Source organism: Gobius niger (genome assembly GCF_951799975.1).
Source record: "Gobius niger genome assembly, chromosome: 2".
Lineage (NCBI taxonomy): Eukaryota > Metazoa > Chordata > Actinopteri > Gobiiformes > Gobiidae > Gobius > Gobius niger.
Window position 1 is genome coordinate 29,342,910 of NC_136853.1, and position 27,750 is coordinate 29,370,659.

Sequence of the window (27,750 nt, forward strand, 5' to 3'; positions counted from 1 at the left end):
TTGGGACTTGTGGACCTCAGCTCCCTGTTAGAGTTACGGATGGTCAGAAGGTCTGACAGATAAGGAGGGGCAAGGCTGGTGAGAGATTTATTAAGCTACATTTTTAAATCAATTGTAAAAGATACTGGGAGCCAGCATTAATATTTAAAGGAGCTTAGTATAGTACAAAAATATATATTACACATATGATTGGAGAAGTAGAAAAAGCATTGGAATAAATTATTTTAGGTAATTATTTTTCATGTATTCAGGGACTGAGAATACTGTACATGCACCGTATTATTTTATTGTTAACAGAATCAGATCCAAGTATTATTAAACTCAACCAGTGTTTGGCTGGTTGGCTCATGTTAAAGGACTAGGCCACCGTTTTTCCATACTGAGATACAGTATGTTCTTACCTGAGCTTAGACTAGTTGATGTGTACCTGTCTGGTCTTTATGCGTGCGCTCTTTCACGCAAGATGTTGCTAGCATTTAGCCTCTCCTCCTCTCCTCTATGGGGCCAAACAGGGGTGAAGTTAAAAGCGACCAAGCTCTTCCATGTTTTCCCAATTTATATACACTTACGTGAGTAGTTACATACACGATCCAAGTGTAGTCACTCTATTGGACCACTTCGACATCTAGTAAAGTGAAAATATTACTGCGCGGACATCAAAGTGCTCCTAATGAGTTAATACCATCCATCCATCCATTCCATCCATTTTCTTCCGCTTTATCCGGGGCCGGGTCGCGGGGGCAGCAGTCTCAGCAGAGATGCCCAAACTTCCCGATCCACACACACCTCCTCCAGCTGTTCTGGGGGGACCCCGAGGCGACACCAGGCCAGCTCGGAGACATAGTCCCACCACCGTGTCCTGGGCCTTCCACGAGGCCTTGTCCCACTAGGACATGCCTGGAACACCTCCCGCGGGAGGCGACCAGGAGGCATCCGAAACAGATGCCCGAGCCACCTCAGCTGGCTCCTTTCGACGTGAAGGAGCAGCGACTCTACTCCAAGCTCCTCCCGGGTAACTGAGCTCCTCACCCGATCTCGGAGGGTGCGCCCAGCCACCCTGCGAAGGAAACTCATTTCGGCCGCTTGTATTCGCGATCTTGTCCTTTCGGTCATTACCCAAATCTCATGACCATAGGTGAGGGTGGGAACGTAGATCGATCGGTAAATCGAGAGCTTTGCCCTCCGACTCAGCTCCCTCTTCACCACGACAGACCGACACAGCGACCGCATCACTGCTGACGCCGCACCGATCCGTCTATCGATCTCACGCTCCTTCCGTCCCTCACTCGTGAACAAGATCCCGAGATACTTGAACTCCTCCACTTGAGGCAAGGACTCCCCACCGACCTGAAGAGGGGAAGCCACCTTTTTCCGGTGGAGAACCATGGCCTCGGATTTGGAGGTGCTGATCCTCATCCCGGCCGCTACACACTCGGCTGCAAACCGCCCCAGTGCGTGCTGGAGGTCCTGGTTCGTTGAAGCCATCAGAACAACATCGTCCGCAAACAGCAGAGATGAGACTCTGAGGCTCCCAAACCGGACACCCTCCGGCCCCTGGCTGCGCCTAGAAATTCTGTCCATAAAAGTAATGAACAGAACCGGTGACAAAGGGCAGCCCTGGCGGAGACCAACACGCACCGGGAACAGAGAGTTAATACACCTTATAATAATAAAAAAAAAAAAAAAGGGGTACTATATTATACACCTTATAATATAGTACCCCTTTTTATCTGCTTAAAAAATCATCATGTTTAATTTTGTGTAACTATACTTGGATCGTGTAACTACTCACGTAGCCATATTGAAATAGGGAAAACGTGGTAGAGCTTTGTCGCTTCTAACTTCACCCCCGAATTGGCCCCATAGAGGAGAGGAGGAGAGGCTTAATGCTAACAACATCTTTGGTCTTTTTGCGTGACTGAGCGCACGCGTAAAGACCAGACAGTTACGCATCAACTCGTCTAAGCTCAGGTAAGAACATGTCTCAATAGAAAAGTGGTAGGCAGTTCCTTTAAAGGCAAACCCTGGTCACTGGGGAAAACATTTCCAGCAAGGTTGTGTGATATAACTCTCCCCTTTGTTGTTTCTCTTGAAAATGTATTGATCATTAACAGCTCATTCCATGTGGCATAAATACTTTCCATATCTGATTAAATATTCTGGTGTTGCTGTGCTGTTTGACTCAAAATCATCGCCTCCTATTACATACCTTGTGAATACATACTTCGACTGGGAAAACTGATCATAAAAACAGTAAACTTTGCTTCATTAATCATATGCAGTATGTTTGATCAGTGGTAATACTGATCAAATTCTCAAAGAGGACTTAACGGATCAGTGTTCCTGGTGTGTCAAGCTGTAAACTCTGCAGTGACTGGTTCTTAATTGTTTACTTTCAACTCCCTGTGTGTCCAGTAAAAACAGATACTCCGTGGCCTATGCTGCTCAGAAGTCCTGGCTGCTCAACGCAACAGTGGAGGAAAACATTACGTTTGGAAGCCCGTTTAACAAACAAAGGTAAAAATATAACCATAAGTCTACAGTAAATATTCATCTAACAATGTCTTTCTTTTTGTTATATGAAGGTACAAAGCAGTCATTGACGCCTGTTCTCTTCAGCCGGACATTGATCTGTTGCCATTTGGAGATCAAACTGAAATTGGAGAAAGGGTGTGTCTTTTTTTATCAGAATCTATCATCCATATTGTTCACGGTCTTCAGTCTTCTATGCCATCGCTTATTGTGACACTATTTTTAAGGGAATCAATCTCAGTGGAGGTCAGAGGCAGAGGATTTGTGTTGCAAGGGCGCTATACCAAAACACCAACATTGTCTTCTTGGTAAGTTGATAGGAAATGTGGTTGTGAATGCAAAACCATTATTATTTGACGACTTTTTAGCAGTCACCCTCCAGGCCAGGAAGTGAAAGCATGCCCAACGTAATAAAAATGATCAGTCATGTTTAATCAAAATCACCACGCCTGTGTCTTAGGATGACCCATTCTCTGCCCTCGACATCCACCTCAGTGATCACCTGATGCAAGACGGCATCCTCAAGTTTCTCCAGGATGATAAACGCACTGTGGTGCTAGTGACCCACAAACTGCAGTATCTTATACACGCCGACTGGGTACAGCAACCTTTCATAATTACCTTCAGATGTGAGCCTGTGATCGGTGACCTTTACTTTGTGTTTCAAACCAGATTATCGCAATGAAGGATGGCTCTGTCTTGAGAGAGGGAACACTAAAAGACATTCAGACTCATGATGTGGAGCTTTACGATCACTGGAAAACCCTCATGAACCGACAAGACCAAGGGCTGGAAAAGGCATGTGAAGACTTAAAAGCCCTTTACCCATATTCTCCCCCCCCCCCAACAATATCAGTGGGAGCGAATAAGGCTCAAACTGTTAGTTGTGGTCTAAACTCTTTTAACTTTCCCTTTGTAAATGTCTTTCACCGGGATTTGTTTATGAGCACATTTCACAACTTTCAAGAGCTTTGCTGTTACTGTAATGCAAACAGCTCGCCTAATAGTTTTAAAGTGATAAAACTGCTTTAAATGCCCACCACACAGTGAACCTTTTTTCCATGTTACCATCTACTGCATGAGGACCAAACTAATTTCATTACACAATTGGAAGTAAAATTGGGTACAGGGCCTTTAAAGCCCAGTAAGTACATTGCTTGTCCGTCTCTATTGTGTGTCAACATTATTATATGTGCCATATTCAAAACCTTGTCCTGTAGAAACAGAGATGAGCTTGGCACCTACTTCACCTCTCAATACACCTTTACCAGACCCTCACCTGCTCTCACACCATGTAAACACTTAACACAAACGTGTGCAGGAAATGCAATACTGCATTTGAAACGCTCATGTTCCTCTGTTTATTAATAGTCCAATATGTCTAGGGATCAGTGTTGGGCAAGTTACTTAAAAATTGTAATATATTCTATTTTAGCGATTACAGCCCTAAAAATGTAATATGTCTGTATTACGTATTACTGTTTCAAAAACTTAGCTGAGTTACAATACTTTGAGTTACTTTTGAGTTAATTTTGGCAAAATATAAACTGAACATAGTAATATTCCGAGCAAAAGTGCAGTCAGAGATTTCCTTTTCCTTCACTTTCCCCCATTCTCTTGTGTTTTGTTTTGAGGACATTAACTACATGTAACTACACATCTTATTCACCAGTGTCCAACTTGGTTTGGTGCTGCATTTTATTTGGGGGGAGTTTGGCATTTTTTCGTTCATACATTTAAATGCTCTTGTAGCTGGAGTTACTTGAAATGTAATGACTAATATATTCCCGTATTTTGTGTAAGTAATATGTTAAATTCCTTTGTTACTTTTATAATATGTTACCCCCAACACTGCCAGGGATTGTCTGGTCATTTTTACCTCTGTAGCAGCTAAAGCAGAGCGACATTTAATAGGTGTAGGATATAGAACTATAACTATACTTCTATATCCTGTATTCTACTATGAGTCGAGGCTATGACAGAGATAGTACGACTTTACAGATTGATCCAGTATGATAATTAGCGATTTAATGTTATCCTCAAACACTCAGGTGCCCACTCTCAGCACTGAATGTTTGCTTGCGTATCAGTATGACGCTCTGAGAGGGTATTTATCCCTTTTTCTGTGGAAGCACAAACTTGAATGGTAGGACTAGCTAAATGTCTCAAGTTCATGTCTCCGGGTCCCGCACCGACGGTAAATAAGCCTCTCCTGTATAAGGCATCCAGACTGCTGCCTATTCTTCATCTATCCTCTTGAACACCATCGTTAATTCTCTAACAATGTAAAAAGGGATAAAGAATAGTTTTACTTAATAATAATTTCAATATTTATGTCCTAACATATAGTTCTGTGCATCTTTGTAGGACATTCAACAAGACAGCCAAACAACCATGGAGAGGAAGACGCTTCGGAGAGCGTTTTACTCAAGAGAAGCCAAGCTTGATGATGAAGATGAAGGTTTTTTTTTTTACCGATTACATGTTGGAGCATTGTATGCATGGCCATTGAGTAATATCATTGTGATTTTCCCTCAACTCATCAGAGGAAGAGGAGGAGGAGGAAGATGATGACAACTTCTCCACAGCCACAACCAGAAGATCAAAGATCCCCTGGAAGGTACCACAGAGTAATTATTTCAATGTATTAATACAATTATTGTAAACACTATATGTGATTTTTATTTTCCCGCCCAGGTGTGCTGGTGTTACCTCTCCTCTGGTGGTTTCGTCATGGTTTTCCTCATGGTGTCCTGCAAGTTGCTCAAACATTCTGTTATTGTTGCTATTGACTACTGGTTAGCTCTCTGGACTTCTTCCAGAACAATCAGACCAGACTTTTCTGGTAGGACAAATATCAGTGATACTGAAGCGACAGGGGTACGGTCAACATAGTTTTATTATTTGTATCATGTGTCGCTTGTGTGAAACGTTGAGGCCTTACTTTTCTGCTTGTGTGCTGTACAGGATGGATCCTATTACTTGCCAGTCTTCATAATTTTGTGTGCTGCTGGTATAGCTCTGTGCCTCATCACTTCCCTTACGGTGGAGTTTCTGGGTCTTTCTGCAGCCACAAATCTCCATCACAATCTGCTCAACAAGATCATCCACGCCCCCATCCGGTACGTACTTTAATCAGAAGTCAATCAAATGGACGTGTCTTGAGTCAATCACGGTTTGTGTCTTCTTTCGTCAGATTTTTTGATGTTACTCCACTTGGGCAGATCCTTAACAGATTTTCAGCTGATACTAATATCATTGATCAGGTAGTGATGCGAGCAAATACAAAACTGGTGCTTTAAATCGCGGCATCACTCTGTACAAGCAAGATGGAAATGCTTTTTGTTATGCCCTTTCAGCATATTCCCCCAACACTGGAATCTTTGACGAGATCCACATTGCTTTGCTTGTCTGCCATCGGGGTCATATCCTGGATCACTCCCATATTTTTGGTCGCCTTGGTTCCCCTGGGAGTGGCTTTTTATTTCATCCAGAAGTATTTCCGTGTCGCCTCAAAGTAAGTTCACAAGGCCTTGAGTCGCTTTTGGACGCAGTACTTGAATGTTTGAACTGAAGATGGTCTCTCGCTCAGGGACCTACAGGATCTTGATGACTCCACACAGCTGCCCTTGCTTTGTCACTTTTCTGAAACAGCTGAAGGCCTGACAACTATTAGAGCGTTCAGGTAAAATACACCAATCACCAATATCCATCATCCATTTCCAAATAATTCGATAATTATTCATTTTTATGAGTTCTTCAGCATTTTGTAGATACTGTGTTTTCCGGATTATTAGTTGCTCCAGATATCAAGTTGCACCAGCCAAAAAATGCATAATGAATAAGAAAAAAAAAAATATATAGATATGTTGCTCTGGAGTATAAGTTGCACCAGCCTTGACAATTACCTGAACATGGAGGCGTAACTGCACCGTTGAAAAGCCTCTCCCGGCAGCACGTTGTTCAAGCACCCATTTGTGTAACCTCCGCTTTTCTTCAGTGGAATAGAAGTAGCAGATACTGGTACACAAGCCCAGAGCGCCCTCCAGTGGCTGAAAATAACAAACATGTGAAATTATTTATTTTGATATATAAGTCGCACCCCCAGCCAAACTATGGAAAAAAGTGCGAACTATAGTCTGGAAAATACGGTACTCACTTTATCATATCATGACCTAATCTTGAAAAATGCTTTACAAATATGTTCATTGTTGCAGTAACTGAAGGTTTGCAAATGACATACAACTTAGTATTAGTTTTGTATCAGTTCATTATGATTAACTCGTAAGACATGCCTATTGTAAAGTGTGAACAATATTCCTTTAGACATGAAGCTCGGTTTAAACAGCGGATGCTCGAGCTGACAGACACCAACAACACGGCTTACCTCTTCCTGTCTGCCGCTAATCGTTGGCTCGAAGTTCGCACGGTAAGATGTTGCTTTGTTCATAGACAAAGGCGGGTAGGCCAAAGGTCTAGCCTCTTACCGCCACCGCCTTAACCGGGCACATTGTCTCCAATTCAACTTTATCCAAATCTTAAAGTTTACCGACTGGAGAGCAACAGTGTAATGCCTCATTAGAAAGAAAATTGATGGCAACTTTTTGTTGCGTTGTTGGCACGGTTTTGTCACATTTTGTAAGTGTTTTAGTTGTGTTTTTGTCTCTTTTATGCCGCAATTTTGTTGTGTTTTCATCATGTTTTTTGTTGCTCTCACTTTTTAGTTTTTTATCACTTTTTTGTTGCTGCTCTTTTGATACTTTTTTGTCTGGTTTTTACCACGTTTTTGTCTCTTTTTTGTCGTGTTTTTGTCGCTCTTTTAGATTTGCTTAAATCCCAAACTGAAGAAAATGTCCTTGGTTCAGGTGGGGGTGAAGAGGTTAAAATAATTTTACTCAAGTAGAACTAAAATGTAATGACCCAAAATTACTGGAGCAAGAGTAGAGTAGTGATTTATGTTTTAGTGTTGACGTAATAGGACAGACAAAACATGTGAAATGTGTGTAATATTTCTCAAAATATGCAACTGAATTAGACAAAATAAAAAAGTAAAAAAATAATTTTCATTATGTAAACATGCAGGCAATGTAAGTTAGTGCCATTTACCATTTTTATAGTTACTTCAAAAAGTTACTCAAGTATATACATATGCCAGCTTCTGTTCTACCTTTATACCTGGGCTTTTATACCTGCATTGTCATTGATCCACTTTGTAGGACTACCTTGGAGCCGTCATTGTGTTGACTGCAGCCGGTGCCTCTATTGGGAGTGCACTCTGTGATCTGCCGTTATTTCGGGATCTCGTTGGGCTTGGACTGACCTATGCTCTGACTGTAAGTTCTACGTTGAGAAGACAACTGTGATTGCAAAGCTCGTAGGTATTTCAGGTATGTTACTCTACAATGTCTGTGTATTAAGGTGACCAACTACCTCAATTGGGTTGTGAGAAATCTGGCAGACTTGGAGGTCCAGATGGCTGCTGTGAAAAAGGTCAACAGCTTCCTCAGCACGGAGTCAGAGAATTATGAAGGATGCATTGGTAAGAATTAAAGACACTGTACTCTAAAACACACCCACCATATTGTATAGTTATTGTTTTGTGTGTACATATTTTCTGTCTCTTTATGTCATTTCACTTCTCATTGCTAATAAAACTGAGTTTGAATCTTATGGCCTTTTTGTGACCCAGCGGCTGTATGAGTGGTTAGCATGAGGCCTTTACTTTTGATCACGGTGGCCCCTACAACACACCAGGATTAATTGATTTGGTTTTCTGGTCAGCAGTGAAAATCTGTTAGAAACTCTGAAAACAATTGCATCATACAGGCCACTGTGATGGAAAGTAAGAAGTGTCATGCTAACCACTCATACAGCCGCTGGGTCAAAAAAAAAGCAAACATTTTTTTTCACACATAAAAATTGCAGAATGCACCTTTAATCTCAACCATGTTATACAAACATAAAATTGCTCATGCCTTTCTCCCTCTTTACTGTTTCCAGAATCCACCCAGGTCCCTGAAAACTGGCCTCACAATGGAGAAATAAAGATACAGGATCTGTGTGTGCGCTACGATCCCATGCTCAAACCTGTGCTTAAACATGTCAACGCATTTATCGAGCCAGGACAGAAGGTTTGTGCCCTATATACAAATGTGTGTCGTGCACAGCAGGTCATTCCCACATAGATGTTAAAATGACTGACGTCACGTCACGGCTGACTGACAGGGCAGACCTTTGTGTTGTGTCCATTGCCGACTTTACTCCCAAATTATCAAAGGATTTTATGAAACAAAAAAGCGAACTGTTAATTGTGTCAAATGTCTCCATTTCCTTTTGAAGTCATTTTAGGTCATTGAAGTCATGACCACAGCATGAGCACACACAGCATGCTGCTGCCACACTTTGTCACACAGGTGTCTCATTCCGCTCAGCTGTGTCACTTTGCAGCTCATCGAGGCTCTGTGCTTTGCTTCAGGTGGGAATCTGTGGTCGCACTGGCAGCGGGAAGTCCTCTCTGTCGTTGGCTTTTTTCAACATGGTGGATATCTTTGAAGGTTGGTTTGGTCTCCCACACAACACTGGCATTTTTTTTTCTGTCTGTTTCAATATTTGGTATTTTTTCCGTTCAAATTAAGGCAAATTGAACAGATATTCCTCATATTATGTGCCCAATGCAGTAGAAGAACTAAACCACAATAACTAATAAAAAAAAATTAAAAAAAAGAATTATTGAGATATTGAGCTATAACTTCCAGCCAATTAATGTTGCTACATGACAAAAAGGCACAAAAGAAACAAAGGACTCCTACGTTAGAATGCTGTTTTTAAATTTAAGCTCAGCATTCAACACTATAATCCCACAAAAGCAAATACACAAACTGCTCCACCTGGGGATCAACACATCACTGTGCAACTGGCTGCTGGACTTTCTGACGGGGAGACCGCAGGCTGTATGTGTCGTCCAGAACCATCACACTGAACACGGGGGCTCCCCAAGGCTGTGTGCTAAGCCCCGTCCTGTTCACTCCGCTGACCCATGACTGCACTCCAAAAAACAACTCAAACATCTTCATTCGACAAATAAAAAATCTTTGAAACTTTTGAATATAAGTAAATCCATTGGCAAAGAGTCATGTCATTAATTAAAAATTTACTATTTTAAAAATAACTGAGTATACCGCGCATTTCCTACATGAGGTAACTCAATGCACCTTACCAAAGAAGTGATTACTCTTGGACTGATGTTTACAGTAGTGTGGATACAATTTCTCTTATGGCTCGTGACTTCATATGTTTCTACACAAGAATTCCTGGTTTAAGAGGTTTTGAAGAAGGGCCCCCCTATAACCCAAATATAGACTTGACAGAAGACATCCAACCATTTTGTTTCCAGAACCTACTGTAAATGTCTTTGAGTTGACAGATAGAAAGTGTTCAAACTGCTTTTGTTATGAATTGGATGTTAAAAGGAAGCCGTAATCGTGTGGGTTTGTTTTCACGTTGGACGATGACGGCTTCAGACAGACTGAGGAGAAGGAGACATTACATAGTCACTTTTTCCATACACACAGACAGCACAGTTACATGCAGCTGGTCTGGCTTTTCTTGAACAGTAAATTTAGGCGTTTGTGTCAGCATCTCCTTTTAAAGCAGTGGAGTAGAACCATATCAGTGCTCTGGTGGCACTAACTCAGCTCCACTCAAGTGTTTTCGGCTTCCAATGAAAAGTAGTTGAACCGAAAGAAAAATGTGCTGTTTTTTAACATAAGGTTATGTAACGTAGTTTATTCATTGTTTACTTGAGATAAACATCAAAATAAGTGTATATGGGTTTGGAAGCAACAGTGGACTTTTTATATGAAACATTACAGCCCATGCATTAAAACTTGTACTTCGAAAATACATTTTGATTTGCGTTTGCTTGTTTTCAGGAAAGATCATCATTGATGGGATTGACATTTGCAAGTTGCCTCTGCACACTCTCAGGTCACGGCTCTCTATCATTCTCCAGGATCCGGTTTTATTTAGTGGCTCTGTCAGGTAAATATTCACAGCATGAAGTGACACTATCAGTGGAAGTAGTTGATTGTTTGCTTAACATAGTAATTTGTATGAATGCACAGATTTCTTTCTTTCCATTTGTGGAAAGTATCACATTCCATAAAGTGATACTTTGCCATGAGATTTGACTAAAACAGACACTGCAGGCGAATAGGAAAAGAAAAAAGCGTAATCAATTGAAAACTTTTCTTGTAGATTTCTGACATAAATTTAAGCAATGATATTACTGCAAGTTTTCATCCATCCATCCATCCATTTCCTTCCGCTATATCGCGGGGGCAGCAGTCTCAGCAGAGATGCCCAAACTTCCCGATCCACTCACACCTCCTCCAGCTGTTCTGGGGGGACCCCGAGGCGACACCAGGCCAGCTCAGAGACATAGTCCCACCAGCGTGTCCTGGGTCTTCCACGAGGCCTTGTCCCACTAGGACATGCCTGGAACACCTCCCGCGGGAGGCGACCAGGAGGCATCCGGAACAGATGCCCAAGCCACCTCAGCTGGCTCCTTTCGACGTGAAGCAGCGACTCTACTCCGAGCTCCTCTTGGGTAACTGAGCTCCTCACCCGATCTCGAAGGGTGCGCCCAGCCACCCTGCGAAGGAAACTCATTTCGGCCTCTTGTCCTTTCGGTCATTACACAAATCTCAATAATCATAGGTGAGGGTGGGAACGTAGATCGATCGGTAAATCGAGAGCTTTGCCCTCCGACTCAGCTCCCTCTTCACCACGACAGACCGATACAGCGACCGCATCACTGCAGACGCCGTACCGATCCGTCTATCGATCTCACGCTCCATCCGTCCCTCACTCATGTTTCTATATGGAAATGAAGATATGCGTAATAATCCTAAAAGTTCATCTGGTGTGCTTGTGTTAAACTTGCACAACATTTTGTAAATTAGCTGACAAGAAACATTACGGCGACCAACTCTGAGGAAGATTCAAACTGTCGAGTATGGAAAAAAACACACTGGTCTGATAGAAAACAAAAGTTTTTTATTTTATGCCATAGCCAAAATTACCTACATTTTGGGTGATGAAGTTTAATTAATACAATATAACATAGATTTAAAATTCTTGATATATGTTGCATACAATGCATACATACATAATATCCCCCTTAATTTGTATACAATATACTGTGTCTGATGTATTTCCTGGGATCTGCCGTAGCCACTCCTCCAGATTGGGGGTCACTGTCCCGATTGCCCCAACGCCCACGGGCACCACTGATACCTCCAGGCCTTCTCCAGGTCTTCTCTGGGCCCCTGGTATTTCTCTGCTCGTCTGTATCTGGAAGTTCCACAGGATCTTGGCTCGGTCTTTCTCTACCACCTTTGGAGATGTTTCCCACTTTGATGTATATATACACATATAGTTCAAAAATATTTTAGGGTGAATTTTGTATATCTTGTATGTAGTTTTTTTTCCAGTAAAATAGGTATTGCTGAAAAGAAAAAGGTTATAAAATTTTGACCTGAAGGGAAACCATTGACAAAACTGAAAATGTTTGTGTGTTTCGGTGCTACTTACAATGAAGAGCGTGAGAAAAATGCACTTTGACAAAATTGTCGTTTGATTCCTTTTATTTATTTAAGCATATGGAGGAAAACTGATCGTGTGTAATAAAAAAAAACACATTATTGCTCAGATTAGAAAGTTTCTTAGTTGCAGTGTCTCCTTAAATAACAACAAAAATGACTGTAAACGTCTTAAAATCCAAGCTTCATGGGAAAGAATGGAATGAGATGGAGCATGCTGAGTTCATAGACAGACTCTTGCCTCTTGGGATGACACTCAGTCCCAGCTGTGGGGTTAGTGGTTCAAATCGCAGTGGGAGATTGAGCTGGAATGACCTAATGTGCCATTGGTCACGAACGTCATGTACTGTAGAGGTCAGTGAAGAGGCGAAGGATGCGCTCTCACAATCTGAGCCTCTGCAAGTTTGTGTTAGCGTCGGATAAGGTGATGGCGTGTTTGTTATAAAAGACAAAGAGCATGTGCTGTTTGTTTGGACTAAAATGACGCAGCAGATAATTGTGTGTGCGTGAGAGAAAGAATGACAGTGTGAGACGCAACCTTTTCCCTGGCTCTTGCTGATGTGAATGTAAGCTCAGGGTGAATAATCGAGAGTAACAGGCAGTCTATTTGTTGCAGGTTTAATCTGGATCCAGAGAAGACTTGTACTGATGATCGACTTTGGGAGGCTTTAGAAATTGCTCAGCTCAAAAATATGGTGAAAGCGCTTCCTGGAGGACTAGGTTAGATTGACACACAATATTATAGTTTACTCGAAAATACTTATGACTTTTGTTTTACATATTTTGCCTCTCGTTTGTTACAAACAGCTTATAACACATTGTTTTTAAAGATTTTATATTAGCTTGGTAATTTGGATGCAGGACGAGTGCCTTGGTTTTCTTTTCTGTCATTCTGTACTATAATTATAATAATAATGTTATAATTAGATCTTATGTGTATCTGCACAGCTTGTAACATCTGTGTGTTTGCTTGCATATCCAGATGCTGTTGTCACTGAAGGCGGAGAGAACTTCAGTGTTGGACAAAGGCAGCTCTTCTGCCTGGCCCGGGCTTTTGTCAGAAAGAGCAGCATCTTCATCATGGATGAAGCCACTGCATCTATAGACATGGCCACGGTTAGTGCTACTGTTAGACATATTCAGACTGGAATACATTTATTCAATGGAATCTTTCCCTGTCATGCTTCTTTACAGGAGAACATCTTGCAAAAAGTTGTTATGACTGCATTTGCAGATAGGACAGTTGTCACAATAGCAGTAAGTTTAACAAAATTACTTATTTTCTTTTGTAAACTAAAGTTTGATCAAAATATATAACACATTAAAACACATGCACATATTTCTTGCCACAGCATACACATTTTTTATTTCGTTTCTGCTTTATCTCTTTGCATGTTTCTTGTGTAGTTAATAACAAGTCTTTCCTGTACAGATTGTCATGCTGTCAATCTGGCTTTCACATTTCCCTTCTGTGCTACAATATATAATTTTACTATCTGATACTCACAAGTTCTTAATCATTTTTTTTTATTTCTCTTTGGCTCATTAATTTCTCTGTGCTTCTTTCTCCACCCGTGTGGTTTCTCTGTTTCCTTGTTTAACCACCAGCATCGAGTGTCGTCTATCCTGGACGCAGAGCAGGTGTTGGTCTTCTCCTCAGGGATTTTGGTGGAGTGTGACTCTGCTCCAAACCTTCTAGCACAGGAGGAGAGCCTCTTCAGTGTCCTAGTGCGGACTCACAAGTAGTTCCAGTCCAGTCTGGCCCAGCTCAGCTCAGCACTCTGCTCTCTTACTCTGTCCATTTACCCTGCTTTCTGTTTACATTACATTCATTTATGATGAAGTCAGAGTTGCAGCTTGGGTCAGCTGAAGCCTTTCTGCCAATGCCTGGTTGGTATTGCATTTCTAACATTTCTTATTATTTTTTTGTCTCTGTTGTTTACTCTTCACCCAACAACTAATAACTACAACTTTGTGTTGTGCTTCTGCAGCATCGTGTCCACACAATCCTGACGGCAGACTTAGTAATGGTGATGAAGAGAGGGATCATCATGGAATACGACAAACCTGAAACTCTGTTGGAGCAAGAAGATGGCATGTTTGCTTCTTTTGTAAGAGCTGATATGTAAAAAACAAAACAAAAAACTGTTTTGGCCCCTCCAGTAATGGACATATACAGTGTTTATGATCCATGGAAGCAGTCTATGTATCTCTGCATTAACAAGTGGACTCTGAGAGCAAATATTTCCTTTCCAACAGCACTGTTTGTCAGTGTGGTATTTTTATGTTGAAAGATGATATTTGAAGACTCAATGAAAAAAACAAAACAAAAACAATATGTATCTAATTCATGATCAGTCACAAAAAAAGAGAACTTCCAGTAAGAAGGTGCTTATATTTTCTGTTGTACATTTTTCTCAGATTTTCAGGTTTCAAAACAAACAAACAAACAAACAAGCAAACAAACAAACAAACAAACAAACAAACAAACAAACAAACAAACAAACAAACAAACAAACAAACAAATAAAGAAACTAACCAGCTAACTAACAAAGTCGCAAATACAAAACTCAACACTTTTGATTCTTTTATACATTTGTTCTCAACAAAATTTATCTCAACATCTTTATTAAGACTAATGTGAATTAATAATGATCATGTTGTGTTTCTCTTTGGTTTGCTGCAGTCATACAGTATAACATTGAAAGTATATCGCCACAACTGTGTGGCTGCCATGGGCAGTATGACAAAACTGCATATCTATATCAGGGGTCCCCAACTTAATCAGCTCGAGGTCCGCAAACTTTTCATTCGTCCAGGGTCTCGACATATGCAGTCATTGCTCTTGAAAATGTTAAAACATGAGCGCAGGTTGTCTATTTACAAAGCAGAACTGATTAATGAATCAAAAATGTTGCCATCTTATTTCAATGTTATTCAAATTGTTTAGATAATTTCCAATTGAGCCTCATAAATTAAGTATATTGAGAGGATGAAAAGGCTTTGGGGTCTGGACAAAAGCCTTGGAGACCCTGGCTCTATATTATCTGACTCAAGTGCATTACTGTCGGGCTCTGGACTCACAGCAGGCGTAGTTCAGACCCACTGCCTGTCGGCCATCATGCTTTGTTGAACAACTTTTCACTACTGGGCAAAGATTTTATTAGAGATCTAGAGTCAATTCTGGGATGTGATAAATTTGACTAATTAAGCTTTTTAAATTCTCAATATTTTCCAGTAAATCAGTTCAAAGTTTTAAAAATACAACTCTCTGAAAGTGATGATCTGTTATTTTGTTTTATGTTGTGTATTTTAAACATTGTATTGCATGGACTGAATGCCAAATATACATACAGTATTGGGGACACTGTTGTCTATGTTAGAGGAAGGGGGATTTTTGGTTTGTGAGTTTTGATCTTTTCAACTCAAACACAGCTTTACATTGTATTTTATACTTTGCTGACTTTTATTCACAGAGTTTTTACAGTCATCTATGTCCATGTGACTTTCTTGATCTGAAATTTGAGGCCTTGTATTTTTGCTACCTTGTAGACTATTTATAATACAAGCTGTAGATCTGCCTGTTTATGGTCCAGCCATATTGTTCAGCTTTTCTGAACAAAAGCATTGTTACACCACGTCATGTCTTTAGTAAAATAGTAGTGAACTATATGGGATAGACTAAGGACATAGGTTTTGTGTGTTATTTTTTACATTTTAAAATAAAAAAAAAGAAAGAACAGTTACTGAAGTGTGTTTTTTTTTTATTGAATCCACTGAATAATAATAATAATAATAATAATAATAATAATAATAATAATAATAATAATAATAATAATAATAATAATAATAATAATAATAATAATATTAATAAAAGTACACTGCACAACATTAAAGCAATGAAACATAACAATAAACAAGACAATGTAGAGTTCAGGCAAATGAAGTAGGTCCAGGCAAACATAATGGCACTTGCTACACAATGTTTCCACAGTGCATGGAGTGCAGCCCAGGGGCCAAATGGGCCCTCACACCAAATTTATAATAACTTTACATAATCATACCCTCAATAACTAGCATTTCACTGTGAGATAGAGCTGGCATTAAGGTTCTCAGTCTCGATGAAGAAGGGGTGAGTGGTTATAACCTGCAAAAAGCAGATCTTTGCATCTCACAAGTTGTATCAGTGCAGTGTATTTTACAATCCAGTCTGTTTTCTATTTGCACATAAACAACTGTTTCATGCTGCTGGGCTGTAGTTCTACTTGTGTTGTTTAGGATGTGTTTACTTGTTCAGTGGCAGTTTGTGATATAGGAATATTGTCGCCCAGTGAACCATTGTACGAGAGGGGGCGAATTAAAAGAGAAAATACATATTTATTTTGACTTGGTGGTTAAATGGAGCGGTTTGAATGGAAACAGGCGGACCACTTATCCCTAGTTTTAGGTTTTCTAACAATATGGAGCTAATCCTTTCACACAGGACCCCCACGGTGCCTTTTCATTTTTTGTCTGACTCTGAGTCTGAGCTATACCAGAAACAGAATCAGAACTTGTTTTACTTGAGCGATGTAGCCTACATATGGGGCCTAGAGCAGATAGTCAGCTGTGGCCCCTGGAAGATGCACTACGTCAGTGGGAGAGAGTGGAGCGTCCCAGCCCTAGACCTCAGAAAGCACAGCACGAGCGCAACAAGTTCACAGCCGCGCGGAGACTCAATGAGACAATCCCACAGCCGTGCTAAAAATCGACTTACTTTCGATTTCATGCGGTCTTCCTTCTACGCTTTTTAGAGATGCTTGCAAGGAAAAGCATTATCCCGGAGGAATTCGGGCTACCGGGGCTTGCCTCTCGGATGCCGCGAAAACCCGTGTTCAGAGACCGGGTCAATAAGGCGCGCTTTATCGCCAAGAACGGCTCTTGCAACCTGGCGCACAAGAATATCCGCGAACAGGGCAGATTTTTGCAAGACGTGTTCACCACGCTGGTGGACCTCAAGTGGCGCTTCACGCTGGTCATTTTCACCACCACCTTTGTGAGCAGCTGGCTTTTGTTTGCCATGAGTTGGTGGCTCGTGGCGTTCGCGCACGGAGACTTGGACCCGAAGAGGCAAAACGGCACTTTCTGCGTGACAGACGTCAAGTAAGTTCAAGTAAGTTAGTAACTCCTGACTGCAAAGTTAAAGGAACAGGCCACCATTTTTACATACTGAGATATGTTCTTGCCTGAGCTTAGATGAGTTGATACGTACCTGTCTGGTCTTTGTACGTGCCCTCAGTCACGCACAACGACCAAAGATGTTGTTAGCGTTTGGCATCTCCCATCATATTCCTATAGCTCCAAACAGGGGTGAAGTTAGAAGCGACAACACTTTTCCACAGGCACACACTAAAACCAGACAGGTACATATCAATCAACTCGTCTAAGCTCAATTAGAACATATCACAGTATGGAAGAACTGTGTGCCCTCAGTCACACAAAAAGACCAAAGATGTTGTTAGCGTTTGGCCTCTCCCAATGTATTCCTATAGCTCCAAACGGGGGTGAAGTTAGAAGCGACCAAGCTCTTCAATGGGCACGCATAAAGACCAGACGAGGTATGTATCAACTCGTCTAAGCTCAGGTTAGAACATATCTCAGTATGGAAAAACGGTGGCCTGTTCCTTTAAACATTACATTGGAATACGTGGCCTATATGGAATTAGTTATTAATTATTATAGCCAAATTCCAAAATCATATAAAAAAAATCACCAAACTGTGTTTAGTAGCCTTGTTGTCCCAGGCTGTCCTGACATGAAACTTTCACATACGAGGAGAATATAACACAAGGCTACAGAATGTTATAATCATTTTTCTAGGGCTGCCAATCTTATTAGACAATTTTCTACTAATAAAGTGTGTTGAAAATGAGTTATTCGGTAATGATGAGTCCCCAAAAACAGTCAAGTCTTTATATCGAAAATTAATAGGCCTATTTTCCAATTCACCAATGGCGCGTCTGCGTGTTTTAAGATTTTTTTTTTTTTTTCCCTCCCCCACCTGTGCAGGTCTTTTACATCAGCCTTCCTATTCTCCATAGAAGTGCAGGTGACCATCGGGTTTGGAGGCCGCATGATCACGGAACAATGCCCCGATGCAATTACTGTGCTCATAATGCAGAATATAGTGGGTCTGATCATCAACGCAGTCATGCTGGGTAAGATGTAATGTCAGACGAAATTCGCTAGAGGGAGTCCGCACAGTTTGTAAGACTTACACTTAACACGGCGTTATGCGTATAGGTCTATTTAGTAAACATGCCAGCAGCAGGAAGCGACTTGTCCTATAGACCTACATGTCTTCATTGTTACTATTGTGATTTTTCATTTAAGTAAAGCCTCTGAAGCTTAACCCCTTAACTCCCACCTGAACCGAGCACATTTTCTCCAGTTTGGCTTTACCCCAGTCCAAAAGCTTCTGGAAAAAAGCTGTGAAAATAGCAACAAAACTGAGACGAAAACAATGATGGAAATGTGACAAAAAAGTGACGAAAAATGGATGAAAAAGTGGCAAAAATGTCACAAGAAATTGACGAAAAAATGACAAAAATGAAAAAAAATGACAAAAAATGTGAAAAAAAATGACAAAAATGTGATAAAAATATGACAAAAAATGACAAAAATGTGACAAAAAAATGACAAAAATATGATAAAAAATGTATGAAAAAATGACAAAAATGTGACAAAAAATGACCAAAAAAATGACAAAAAAGTTACAAAAATGAGTTGAATGAACAAAAAAATGATGGAAAAAAAAATCTGACGTGAGGAAAAAGATCCTCTCGGTTCAGGCGGGAGTTAAGAGGTTAAAGCCTACCTCCTAACATTTCACTCAATATTGAAATACTAGTATTCATTTCACTTTGGTTCATTGAAGAAAACATATCTCAACAATATGCATTTTTTAGGTTTTGAATTTGACAACATACTATAGCTTTTGTGACATATACAACCTGAAATGTTCCGCTGATGTTTTTTTTTATTTTTTTTATTAAGGGATTAATAAACTATTTTTAACTATTTTTGGTCAGGTTGTATTTTTATGAAGACGGCCCAATCAAACCGAAGAGCGGAGACTCTGATTTTCAGTCGTCATGCTGTCATAGCTGTTCGAAACAACAACCTCTGCTTCATGATCCGCATTGGAGACCTCAGGAAGAGTATGATTATTGGAGCCACGATCAGACTACAGGTTATTCTATTGTGCTCTTCTCATTCTGTTTTGTGGTATTCTCCTCCATATAGCGAATATATTTTGTACTACAGATACATGTGTACATTTGAGCAGGTGGCAGTGGTGTAAGAACAACTAAATGTTTCTACTTAAAGGCCCTATACCTGACTTTTTTGTAGTAGTAGTGGAACTGAATATTTGTTGTCCTTCTTTAGTATGTTGTAAACTCCGACATTTTGAGGTAATAAGGCTGTTCATCTAATCATTAAAGGGATATTTCCGGATTTTTGACATGGGGCCTCTTTCCCTAGTTATCCAGAGTGTTGCTGATTTCTGGAGATATTTTGCATGAATGAATTACAAAAAAAAATATCTCCAGAAATCAACAACACTCTGGATAACTAGGAAATGAGGCCCTATGACAAAAATCCTGAAATATCCCTTTAAGCATTTGTATCAATCTTATGAGCTTGCAGGCAAGTTATCTAAGGTTTCTGTGACAGCGACCCTGCAAGACGGGAAATCTTCATATAAACTTATCCCTGTGAAGAATTGAGATGTTTGGAAAGTTAGTAATGAGCTTGGACCACGACTAACTATTATTACTATACTATTATTTAGTTGCTCCTGCTTTCATTGTTTGCAAAAAACAGGTACAGGGGCTTTAAGTAAAAGCACAGATACAGGAGCAAACCTTGTACCTGATTAAAATGTTTTCTTTTTACTTTGTTACTTTCCACCACTGCCAGGTGGTGAGGAAGACTATTACACCTGAAGGTGAGGTGATCCCCATCCACCAGATTGATGTCCAGACAGAGAGTGCAATGGCCAGCAATAGCCTTTTTCTGCTTGCCCCGCTCATTATTTGCCATGTTATTGACAAAAATAGGTAGACTATCTTTTTCAATAAGACCAGTCACGCTTTGTTTTTTACTGCTTGGTCATTCATACAACACTGTGGTCTCTGTCTATATTACATGTGCTTAGTCCGCTGTACGACCTGTCTGCCATGGAGCTGCAGTGCAGTGATCTAGAGGTCATTGCCATCCTGGAGGGAGTGGTGGAGACCACAGGCATCACCACACAGGCTCGCACATCCTATGTGTCTGAGGAGATCCAGTGGGGCCACCGCTTTGTTCCCATAGTAACAGAAGAGGAAGGCGTGTACTCTGTGGACTACTCCAAATTTGGAAACACAATCAAGGTAAAACAAAGAATACCCAGGCTGTACAACTTTGTTTCATAAAAAAAAATAAAAAATCTTTTGACAAATTTTGTTCTAGGTGACAACTCCTTGCTGTAGTGCGAGAGAACTGGATGAGAAACCTGCCATCCTGATCCAGACTCTTCAAAAAAGTGAGCTGTCTCACCAGAACTCATTGCGCAAACGTAACTCAATGAGACGCAACAACTCCATGCGTAAATGCGCCAGCAGAAATAACTCAGCGCTGAACTCCCCTAAAGTCCAGTTCTTCTCCCCAGCGGAGGGGGGTCAGAGCCTTAACGCAGTCACCTGACTAAAGGGTGGGTGCCTGCCATGCTATGACACTGCCATGACTTTTGTTATTGAGCTTCTTCTTTTCTCAATGTCTCATGTTTACATAGGCCTAAAGGTTCGCACACATTGTCTGTCAATAATAAAAACACGATAGCGCTGGATTGTATGTTTGTGTTGGATCTTTGTTTTTAATTATGAATGACAGAATGCTCCATGAACTTGCTTTACAAAGAAGAGTGTGTTAAAAAAATGAAGAAAAGGAAAAAAAAAGACTCGCAGTTTGTGACGTAGCAGTGACGTTTACGGAAGTGAGCGTGACCGCCTACTGTTTTGCGTCGGATGGAGGACTTTCCTTTGACTTGTTAGTCGAGTTAATGATCTAAACGATCTAGGGATATGGCTCAAAACTTTGTGCAGAGTGTTGTCCGTCTGCATAAACTTCACAGGAGGTTTATTCTGAGCGGATCTCGCTCTTATTGCCAGGCTGGAGTCGAACCACTTACTCTGACTCAACAACACAACGGAATCAGGTGGGTTTTTAAGAGCGTCTAGAAATGCAAACTTTACTTCACGGATTAAAAACCGAAATACAATGCAACGCCTGTGAAATGTCAGCGATCGCACCACTGTTGGAAGAAAAGCACATCGTCAGCAGTCGCTAAAGATCAATGTTTAACCAAAGCACACCTATGTTATGAAATAAGACAGGGCGACAGTCGGAACCTTTTTACTCACTGGTCATTGTAGCTACTTCAAGTTATACCCTCCAAGTGTTGCATATGATGTAGTTATGTATCAAATTCAACTGGCCAATCTGTGAAGGCTCTCGCTTTGTTTTCTGTTATAGAAGAATAATATTGAACAATCCTAAAAAGAGGAATGCTCTTTCTCTGTCCATGTTGGAATCCCTCCATAAAAGCATCCTCTGTGAGACTAACAGAAAAGATCTTAGAGTTATTATAATTTCAGGTAATCATACTTTTTATAGTACATTACGGTATTGACAAATATTGACTATGGTTGTACCTTAGCCAAAGGTACAGTATTTTCCTCTGGTCATGACCTAAAGGAGCTGACATCTGCTCAAGGCAGAGAGTATCACACGCAAGTGTTCAGCACCTGTTCAGAGGTAGGTAGGGTTCTCATACAGCTCAGAATAATAAACGCATTGAGCTAAAACGCCTAAAATATTTTTTGTATCTTTTCAGGTAATGACACTTATTCAAGATATACCCGTCCCTGTTATTGCAATGGTAAATGGAGTGGCTACAGCAGCTGGATGTCAGCTTGTTGCCAGCTGTGACATTGCTGTAGTCTCAGAAAAATCCACTTTTGCAACTCCAGGTGTTAATGTGGGTTTATTCTGCTCAACACCAGCAGTAGCTCTTGGAAGAGCTGTGCCAAGAAAGGCAAGATCTCAATTGTTTAAGTGAAGCGGACAAATATTCTTAAACCTCTAAAAAGTCATACAATTTTAATTTCAGGTTGCAATGGAGATGTTGTTCACAGGAACCCCCATCTCTGCCCATGATGCTTTGCTGCATGGTCTGGTGAGTAAAGTTGTGCCAGAAAATCAATTGGAGGACGAGACATTGGCCATTGCTCAGCGCATCTGTCAAGCTAGTCAACCGGTCGTAGCCCTTGGCAAAGCTACCTTTTACAGGTGAGTTTTTCACCATTGAGCCTGAAAATAATAACTCCTATGGAGCAAACTTGGAAAACACTTTATTTTACACTACCGTTGATACATTGTACCTGCATAATTTAGTACAATGAAATGTGCAATGTAACAATGTGTAATAACTCGTACCTATTGGTTACATACACAATGGAATAATATGTATTTGTAGTTAAGAGGTACATAATGCAATAAGTCATGACCCTAACTCTGAGGCTCTTCTGTCTTATTACATTAAGTACCTCCAAAGCACTAATACACATTATTCCATTGTGTATGTATTACACAGGTACAAGTTATTACAGATTGTTACAAAGAAGAGCACATTGTACTAAATTCAGTTTGGTACAATGTATCAAGGCTGTGTCAAATAAAGTGTGACCCAAACTTGTAATTCCATAAACAGTTCAGAACCAAATGCACCAAGTTTCTGTATGTTGTCTATATATTGACATTGATGATATGGATTTTTCCCGAAGACAAATGGCTCAAGGTCGAGATGCAGCATATGCCACTACCTCCAAAGTGATGGTTGATAACTTGGCACTGACAGATGGACAAGAAGGAATTAAGGCATTTATAGAAAAGCGCAAACCTGTGTGGAGTCACAAAGCAGAAAAAGCTCACGACTGATGGACTACAACCCTATTAAAACTTTAATTTGATCTGTGCTTCAGGCTGTTTGTAAAGTAAGAAAATAAAGAAATATTTATGCAAAACTATGTGGAGTGACATGGATGCAATACTTACTTGTTGCAAGGTATTAAGGTCAGGTTGGCCCACAGCCGTGGCATGCTCAGTCGCAGCGGCTCAGAACTAACCCAAAAACCGAACGCAATTTCATTGTACAATAATACAATGGCGAATAAAGCACATACTTACTAATACACATTGGATTATTTCAAAATGTTGTCTAATAACAGAAACAAATTCCCAACAAACAAGACTTGTGTAGCGAGATGCCAGGATCACTGGCTACATTTACATGGAGACCAAAAATCTTGAAGATTACTGGAGTTGTCTAGCCTGGGAACCAGACTCACCGCTGTAGCAGCGTGTGGGTCTGGTCACTGCAGCATCAATTCCATTTCCCACAGCGGTACATACGCAAGCAAACATGAAGCGAAGTAAACTGAAAAAATAAATAATCACTCAAGTTCTCCATGAAATAAACCTCAAAGTGAGTGGTTTAGGCTGCTGCACATATGCAGAGCGTTACTACCTCCTTAATGTCCCTCATTGATTATTTACTGAATTGTCCCTCTGTTCTCCTCACCCTTACATTTTTAATAGCTAAAGCACAGTATGTGCCATTTGTGTTTTCATTCTTCTTTAATTACTTCATAAAACAATAAACAGCGGATTCGACCCCTAGACCTTTGAGTCATTAAACCTGTGTTGTATCCACTCGGCACCAAGCACAGGAAGCTGCAGCCACAAATGGCGGCGCCTTCATTCTCCACCTGGTTCTGCAGGTGGCCCGATTGGGGTGGTAACAATTCAATTGCTCAAAATCCAAATCTGCGCTGGCTCATGTAGAACCTGGAGTTTTGGATTCTCGGATTTCTAAAGAGAAATCAGATCTGCTTATTGGGTTAGCTGACATATCGGCCATATGTTTAAATGAAATACTGTTTAAATGTAGCCAGTGTCATGGGTTCAAGTTCCAGCTTCTACAGTTTTCTCTAGGGACATCCTGATCATTTGGTTATTTTTTTAAGCTCCCGATCTGATATTTTGACACTTAATGCCCTGATAGTCTTTTTGTAATATCATATATTTTTTATATACTGTAGACAATACAGTACAGTAACGTTGCAGTCCATTACAGGATTATTCCTCTCTATACAAGCATGTAAGTACATTTTAAATTAGAAGGTAATGTAACTTGCATTAGATTTTTACATTAAAAATAAATAATTAAAACAATGCTGAACCCATTTTTATTTTAAAAACATCCTAAAATTGGTAGCAAGGTCCATGCCAAATAAAATGCTGAAAAATATTGCTTTGTGGTGAAATTATGGCACATTACTTAGTAAATGTATTACCTTTTCCAACTTCTTTTTTATTATGCAAAGAAGAATGGCCTGAGGAATGTGTTAAACAGCTTTGATTTAGAAAAAAAGGCATGAAAACAAAATTCATATTGAATGTGGTTGGTACAAAATTGCTACTTTGACATTGATCTTGTGGCATCAGCAATTTAGATCAAACATTTGATAAGTTAATATTTGTTAACCTTTTTACTTGCCTTCAATAAAATATGCAATCAAGTGTCTGGTCACTAGTTTTTAATATTAAGACATTGCAATATGTTGTTTTAAATTCCAACCTGCACATAAAATAATAACCTATGACTCTGTAGCAAAATTAGATGCCCTTTAGAAGCCATCAAAACAAAGAATATTCAGCACTGGCTAAATAAATTTAGAAATTTGTTTCTCTGATGCAAAATATACACTGGCCTTGGGCATAAATATGAAATATAAATATACATTCTCTTTTGCCACACACAGTATGTGAATGTATCTTTTCCCATTGGGTTAACAATCAAATGACAAACTTTAGAAAACAATTAAGGTTAATTGACTTTACAGGAAAATAAACTTTGCATACTATTGTTAGACACAAAATAATTTCTTTTTGAAAAATAAAACTCACAAAGAGGTACAGTGAACCAATCTCTAATGTAAATACTTGAAATAACATAAAAAAATAAACAGGTAAACCAGGGATTGGTTCTTTCCTGTGTATAGTTAAACATCAAGATCAAAATCCACTGTACAGACATTAAAAAGATAAACACAGCCATCTGTAATCCTTTTGCATCCAAAAATAAAATGAATTCTTCAGCTAGTTTATTCTCTTAAACTGATCAGTACAAACATTGGAGGCTGGTGTGTCCTGCATGTGAGAGTCACACATGCATGTTAGAAAACAAAGCAGAAACAAAACCAGCCTCGTAAAGCAAGACTATACACTTGCTTTACCACAGTGTCATAGACTAACCCATAGGTTACAGTGTTGCACTATAGTGTCTGTCACAGCAACATAGAGTCCTGCATGGCAAATGCCTCGTGTGCATTTCTGTAATGCGGTCCAACAAACAGCTGAGGGAGCTGTTGCCTTAATACAGGCTGCTGCTCATGGAACTGTGCCCTGTAGTGGTGGATGTTGTTGGCAGGAAAGGTAAACTCCTGCACAGGACACATTTGAGCTTTGTGGAAGCTGGGTGAGCGGGGCATACCACCAGGAGAAGGAGGGGGGAGCTCCTCTTCGCCCCATGATGGATCTTCTCTGTCTCGCCTCTGTCTGTCATCAGGGGGGTAGTGTAAGCTGGGTTCCACTCGGCGGTGCCTCACAGGTGCATAGACCTGTGCGGTGGAGGTGAGCTGCTGAAGGTAAATGGGGGTGGAGTTCCCTGAGGTCTCCAGCTGTAGAGGATACTCGTGCGAGGGGCGTGGGGCGTGAGGTTGTTGGCTGGAGCTTGGTGGAGGCTGTCTGCGGTACGTGGCAAATGAGTTCATAAATATATTTTCTGGAGAAACACTGTTAGCATGCCTCTGTGTGGTGGCATATGCTCGTTCCCCATGTATCTTAGTGGGGGAGGGGGTATATCGAGAGGGCATTGCAAAACGTGGGTCCTCTCGGTGATCCAGGCCCACATTGTGGGATGGATGAAAGATGGGGACTTCAGTTGTATTTCTACCCGGTGATTGCTGGTGTGAAGAAATGTGATAGTGACTGCTGGGGTAAGTGCTCTTCATCCCTGCAGGAGAGTTGTGAGAAAACTGATGGGGGAAAGGATGCTTACCCACCCTGGGCCCTGATGCTACAGACACGACGCTTCCAGTCAAACTAGGTCCATGTAGCGGACTGCCATGGTGACCTGATGAAACACTAAGAGGCGTCTCAGCACGGACATTTCTCACTCTCGATGGAGGTCTCTCGAGCTCTAAAATTTCAAAGTCCTGGTCGGGTAGGCCCGGCACATTATCATACTGTGAGGCATTTGAACCTCTATCAGAGCCAGGGATGAAATCTTTGGAGTGTGGTCTTCTATAGGTCAGCCCAGCATCATCGGGGCACGATGGAGCTGGAGAGCCCCCTCTGCTCCTGTGTGTCTCCCGGGCTGCTGCAGCCTTAGCAGCCTCCAGCTTCGTCTCTGAAGGTTTGAACCAGCGAGGAGCAATGTCTCGGCGAGCACTGGGTCCCGCATTTGAATTATGATTAGCTGTAGCATTACTCTTCCCTTCATCTGCGACAAAGGCTTGTGGCACTGGTTTCTGGGTAACTGGAGTATGAAAAGGGGGTGGCGTTGGCTCCCTCTCAGGTGGGGCAGATTTCGGTTGCTCACTGGGAGTCTCTCCTGATGCCCTCAAGCTGACCTCCTTCCTGTCAGCCTTGTTGAGGCGGACGGGTTTATCAAGCGAGTCCCTGCGGATGCGGCTTGGAGGTCGACTTTCGACCTGTCGCTCTGGCACAGGACTTGGCTTTCTTTCTGGCTCTGCAGGTTCAGCGGGACTTTTCCCATTCACAAAATGGTTCACCACTGATTCCGACATCACAGGAGGAAGCTGACCAAGAGGTTTCTTAGGGAACTCATCTTCTTTACCTAGAAAACAAAACAAAAAAAATCTGTTGATAATCAGAGTAACCACTTTTAGATTCATAGGCTGCACACACTGCTGCCTGTGCTGACTGACATCAGATGAAAGACATGAGCCATGCAACACCACGGCCATAGAGAATTACATCTACAGTAACATAAGGACATCACTGAAATTGCAAAGGGTAGAAAAACAGTAGGAGTTGGGATTGAAGTCCATACAAAAATAATGATCTGGTCTGAAAACCTAACAGTTCAGTTGCTATCATGAATTCATTTTTACAAATCAATAAATTAATGGCCTATGATTAGGAGTGAAAATATCCTTTTTTAACCTTTTTTTTTTTTTTTACCTTGAATTCTATTATATAACAAGACAAGTCCAAAAATACAAATAAATAATAAGCAATGTATAAAATGTTTTGAAAGAAAAAGCAAAAGTCCACTGTGACAGAAAAACCCATGTGTTCGTGACAGACGAGTGACAGACAAACGGCAAGGCCGAGTGTGGGACAGATGTACAGACACAGAGGGAAGATCAGTCAGGATAGCCCACCAGTTACTGTTGTAGGAGGTAATGTGGCCCCCACTCACAGCCACACTTTTGATGTTGTT

General features: G+C 40.8%; 4 protein-coding genes across 7 annotated transcripts in view; 3 read left to right on the forward strand and 1 right to left on the reverse strand.

The window, feature by feature from the left end:
- abcc9 (ATP-binding cassette, sub-family C (CFTR/MRP), member 9) overlaps positions 1 to 14,463 on the forward strand; it is a 29,020-nt gene extending 14,557 nt beyond the window's left edge. Inside the window, exons 16-38 of one of the 2 annotated variants that reach the window (XM_079582955.1) lie at positions 2,416 to 2,517; positions 2,586 to 2,670; positions 2,760 to 2,840; positions 2,993 to 3,130; positions 3,205 to 3,330; positions 4,900 to 4,993; positions 5,079 to 5,152; positions 5,230 to 5,412; positions 5,500 to 5,654; positions 5,729 to 5,798; positions 5,892 to 6,049; positions 6,125 to 6,217; positions 6,859 to 6,961; positions 7,749 to 7,865; positions 7,951 to 8,071; positions 8,533 to 8,663; positions 9,008 to 9,086; positions 10,464 to 10,572; positions 12,751 to 12,854; positions 13,117 to 13,250; positions 13,329 to 13,391; positions 13,743 to 14,024; positions 14,126 to 14,266. In XM_079582955.1, coding sequence (XP_079439081.1) covers positions 2,416 to 2,517; positions 2,586 to 2,670; positions 2,760 to 2,840; positions 2,993 to 3,130; positions 3,205 to 3,330; positions 4,900 to 4,993; positions 5,079 to 5,152; positions 5,230 to 5,412; positions 5,500 to 5,654; positions 5,729 to 5,798; positions 5,892 to 6,049; positions 6,125 to 6,217; positions 6,859 to 6,961; positions 7,749 to 7,865; positions 7,951 to 8,071; positions 8,533 to 8,663; positions 9,008 to 9,086; positions 10,464 to 10,572; positions 12,751 to 12,854; positions 13,117 to 13,250; positions 13,329 to 13,391; positions 13,743 to 13,880 — 2,458 coding nt within the window. In that variant the 3' untranslated portion in view covers positions 13,881 to 14,024; positions 14,126 to 14,266. Of the gene's footprint in view, positions 1 to 2,415; positions 2,518 to 2,585; positions 2,671 to 2,759; positions 2,841 to 2,992; positions 3,131 to 3,204; positions 3,331 to 4,899; positions 4,994 to 5,078; positions 5,153 to 5,229; positions 5,413 to 5,499; positions 5,655 to 5,728; positions 5,799 to 5,891; positions 6,050 to 6,124; positions 6,218 to 6,858; positions 6,962 to 7,748; positions 7,866 to 7,950; positions 8,072 to 8,532; positions 8,664 to 9,007; positions 9,087 to 10,463; positions 10,573 to 12,750; positions 12,855 to 13,116; positions 13,251 to 13,328; positions 13,392 to 13,742; positions 14,025 to 14,125 lie in introns of both variants that reach the window. The other variant, XM_079582954.1, reaches the window with a different exon arrangement.
- Positions 14,464 to 16,741: 2,278 nt separating this feature from the next.
- kcnj8 (potassium inwardly rectifying channel subfamily J member 8) lies at positions 16,742 to 20,996 on the forward strand. The gene is made up of 6 exons (XM_079582945.1): positions 16,742 to 17,276; positions 18,183 to 18,331; positions 19,205 to 19,365; positions 20,097 to 20,236; positions 20,335 to 20,551; positions 20,631 to 20,996. The coding sequence occupies exons 1-6, from the start codon at positions 16,930 to 16,932 to the stop codon at positions 20,862 to 20,864; spliced, it is 1,248 nt and encodes a 415-aa protein (XP_079439071.1). The 5' UTR covers positions 16,742 to 16,929; the 3' UTR covers positions 20,865 to 20,996.
- Positions 20,997 to 21,155: 159 nt separating this feature from the next.
- On the forward strand, positions 21,156 to 23,696 carry echdc3 (enoyl CoA hydratase domain containing 3). The gene is made up of 6 exons (XM_079582947.1): positions 21,156 to 21,375; positions 21,693 to 21,814; positions 21,877 to 21,974; positions 22,054 to 22,254; positions 22,330 to 22,508; positions 23,003 to 23,696. Exons 1-6 carry the CDS (start codon positions 21,242 to 21,244, stop codon positions 23,154 to 23,156), a joined length of 888 nt encoding a protein of 295 aa, XP_079439073.1. The 5' UTR covers positions 21,156 to 21,241; the 3' UTR covers positions 23,157 to 23,696.
- A 743-nt stretch (positions 23,697 to 24,439) lies between these two features.
- Positions 24,440 to 27,750, reverse strand: part of usp6nl (USP6 N-terminal like) — a 40,872-nt gene continuing 37,561 nt past the window's right edge. The window contains exon 14 of one of the 3 annotated variants that reach the window (XM_079582921.1): positions 24,440 to 27,141. In XM_079582921.1, the coding sequence (XP_079439047.1) occupies positions 25,568 to 27,141 (1,574 nt within the window). In that variant the 3' untranslated portion in view covers positions 24,440 to 25,567. The remainder of the gene's footprint in view (positions 27,142 to 27,750) is intronic. The other 2 variants (XM_079582922.1, XM_079582923.1) reach the window with 2 other exon arrangements.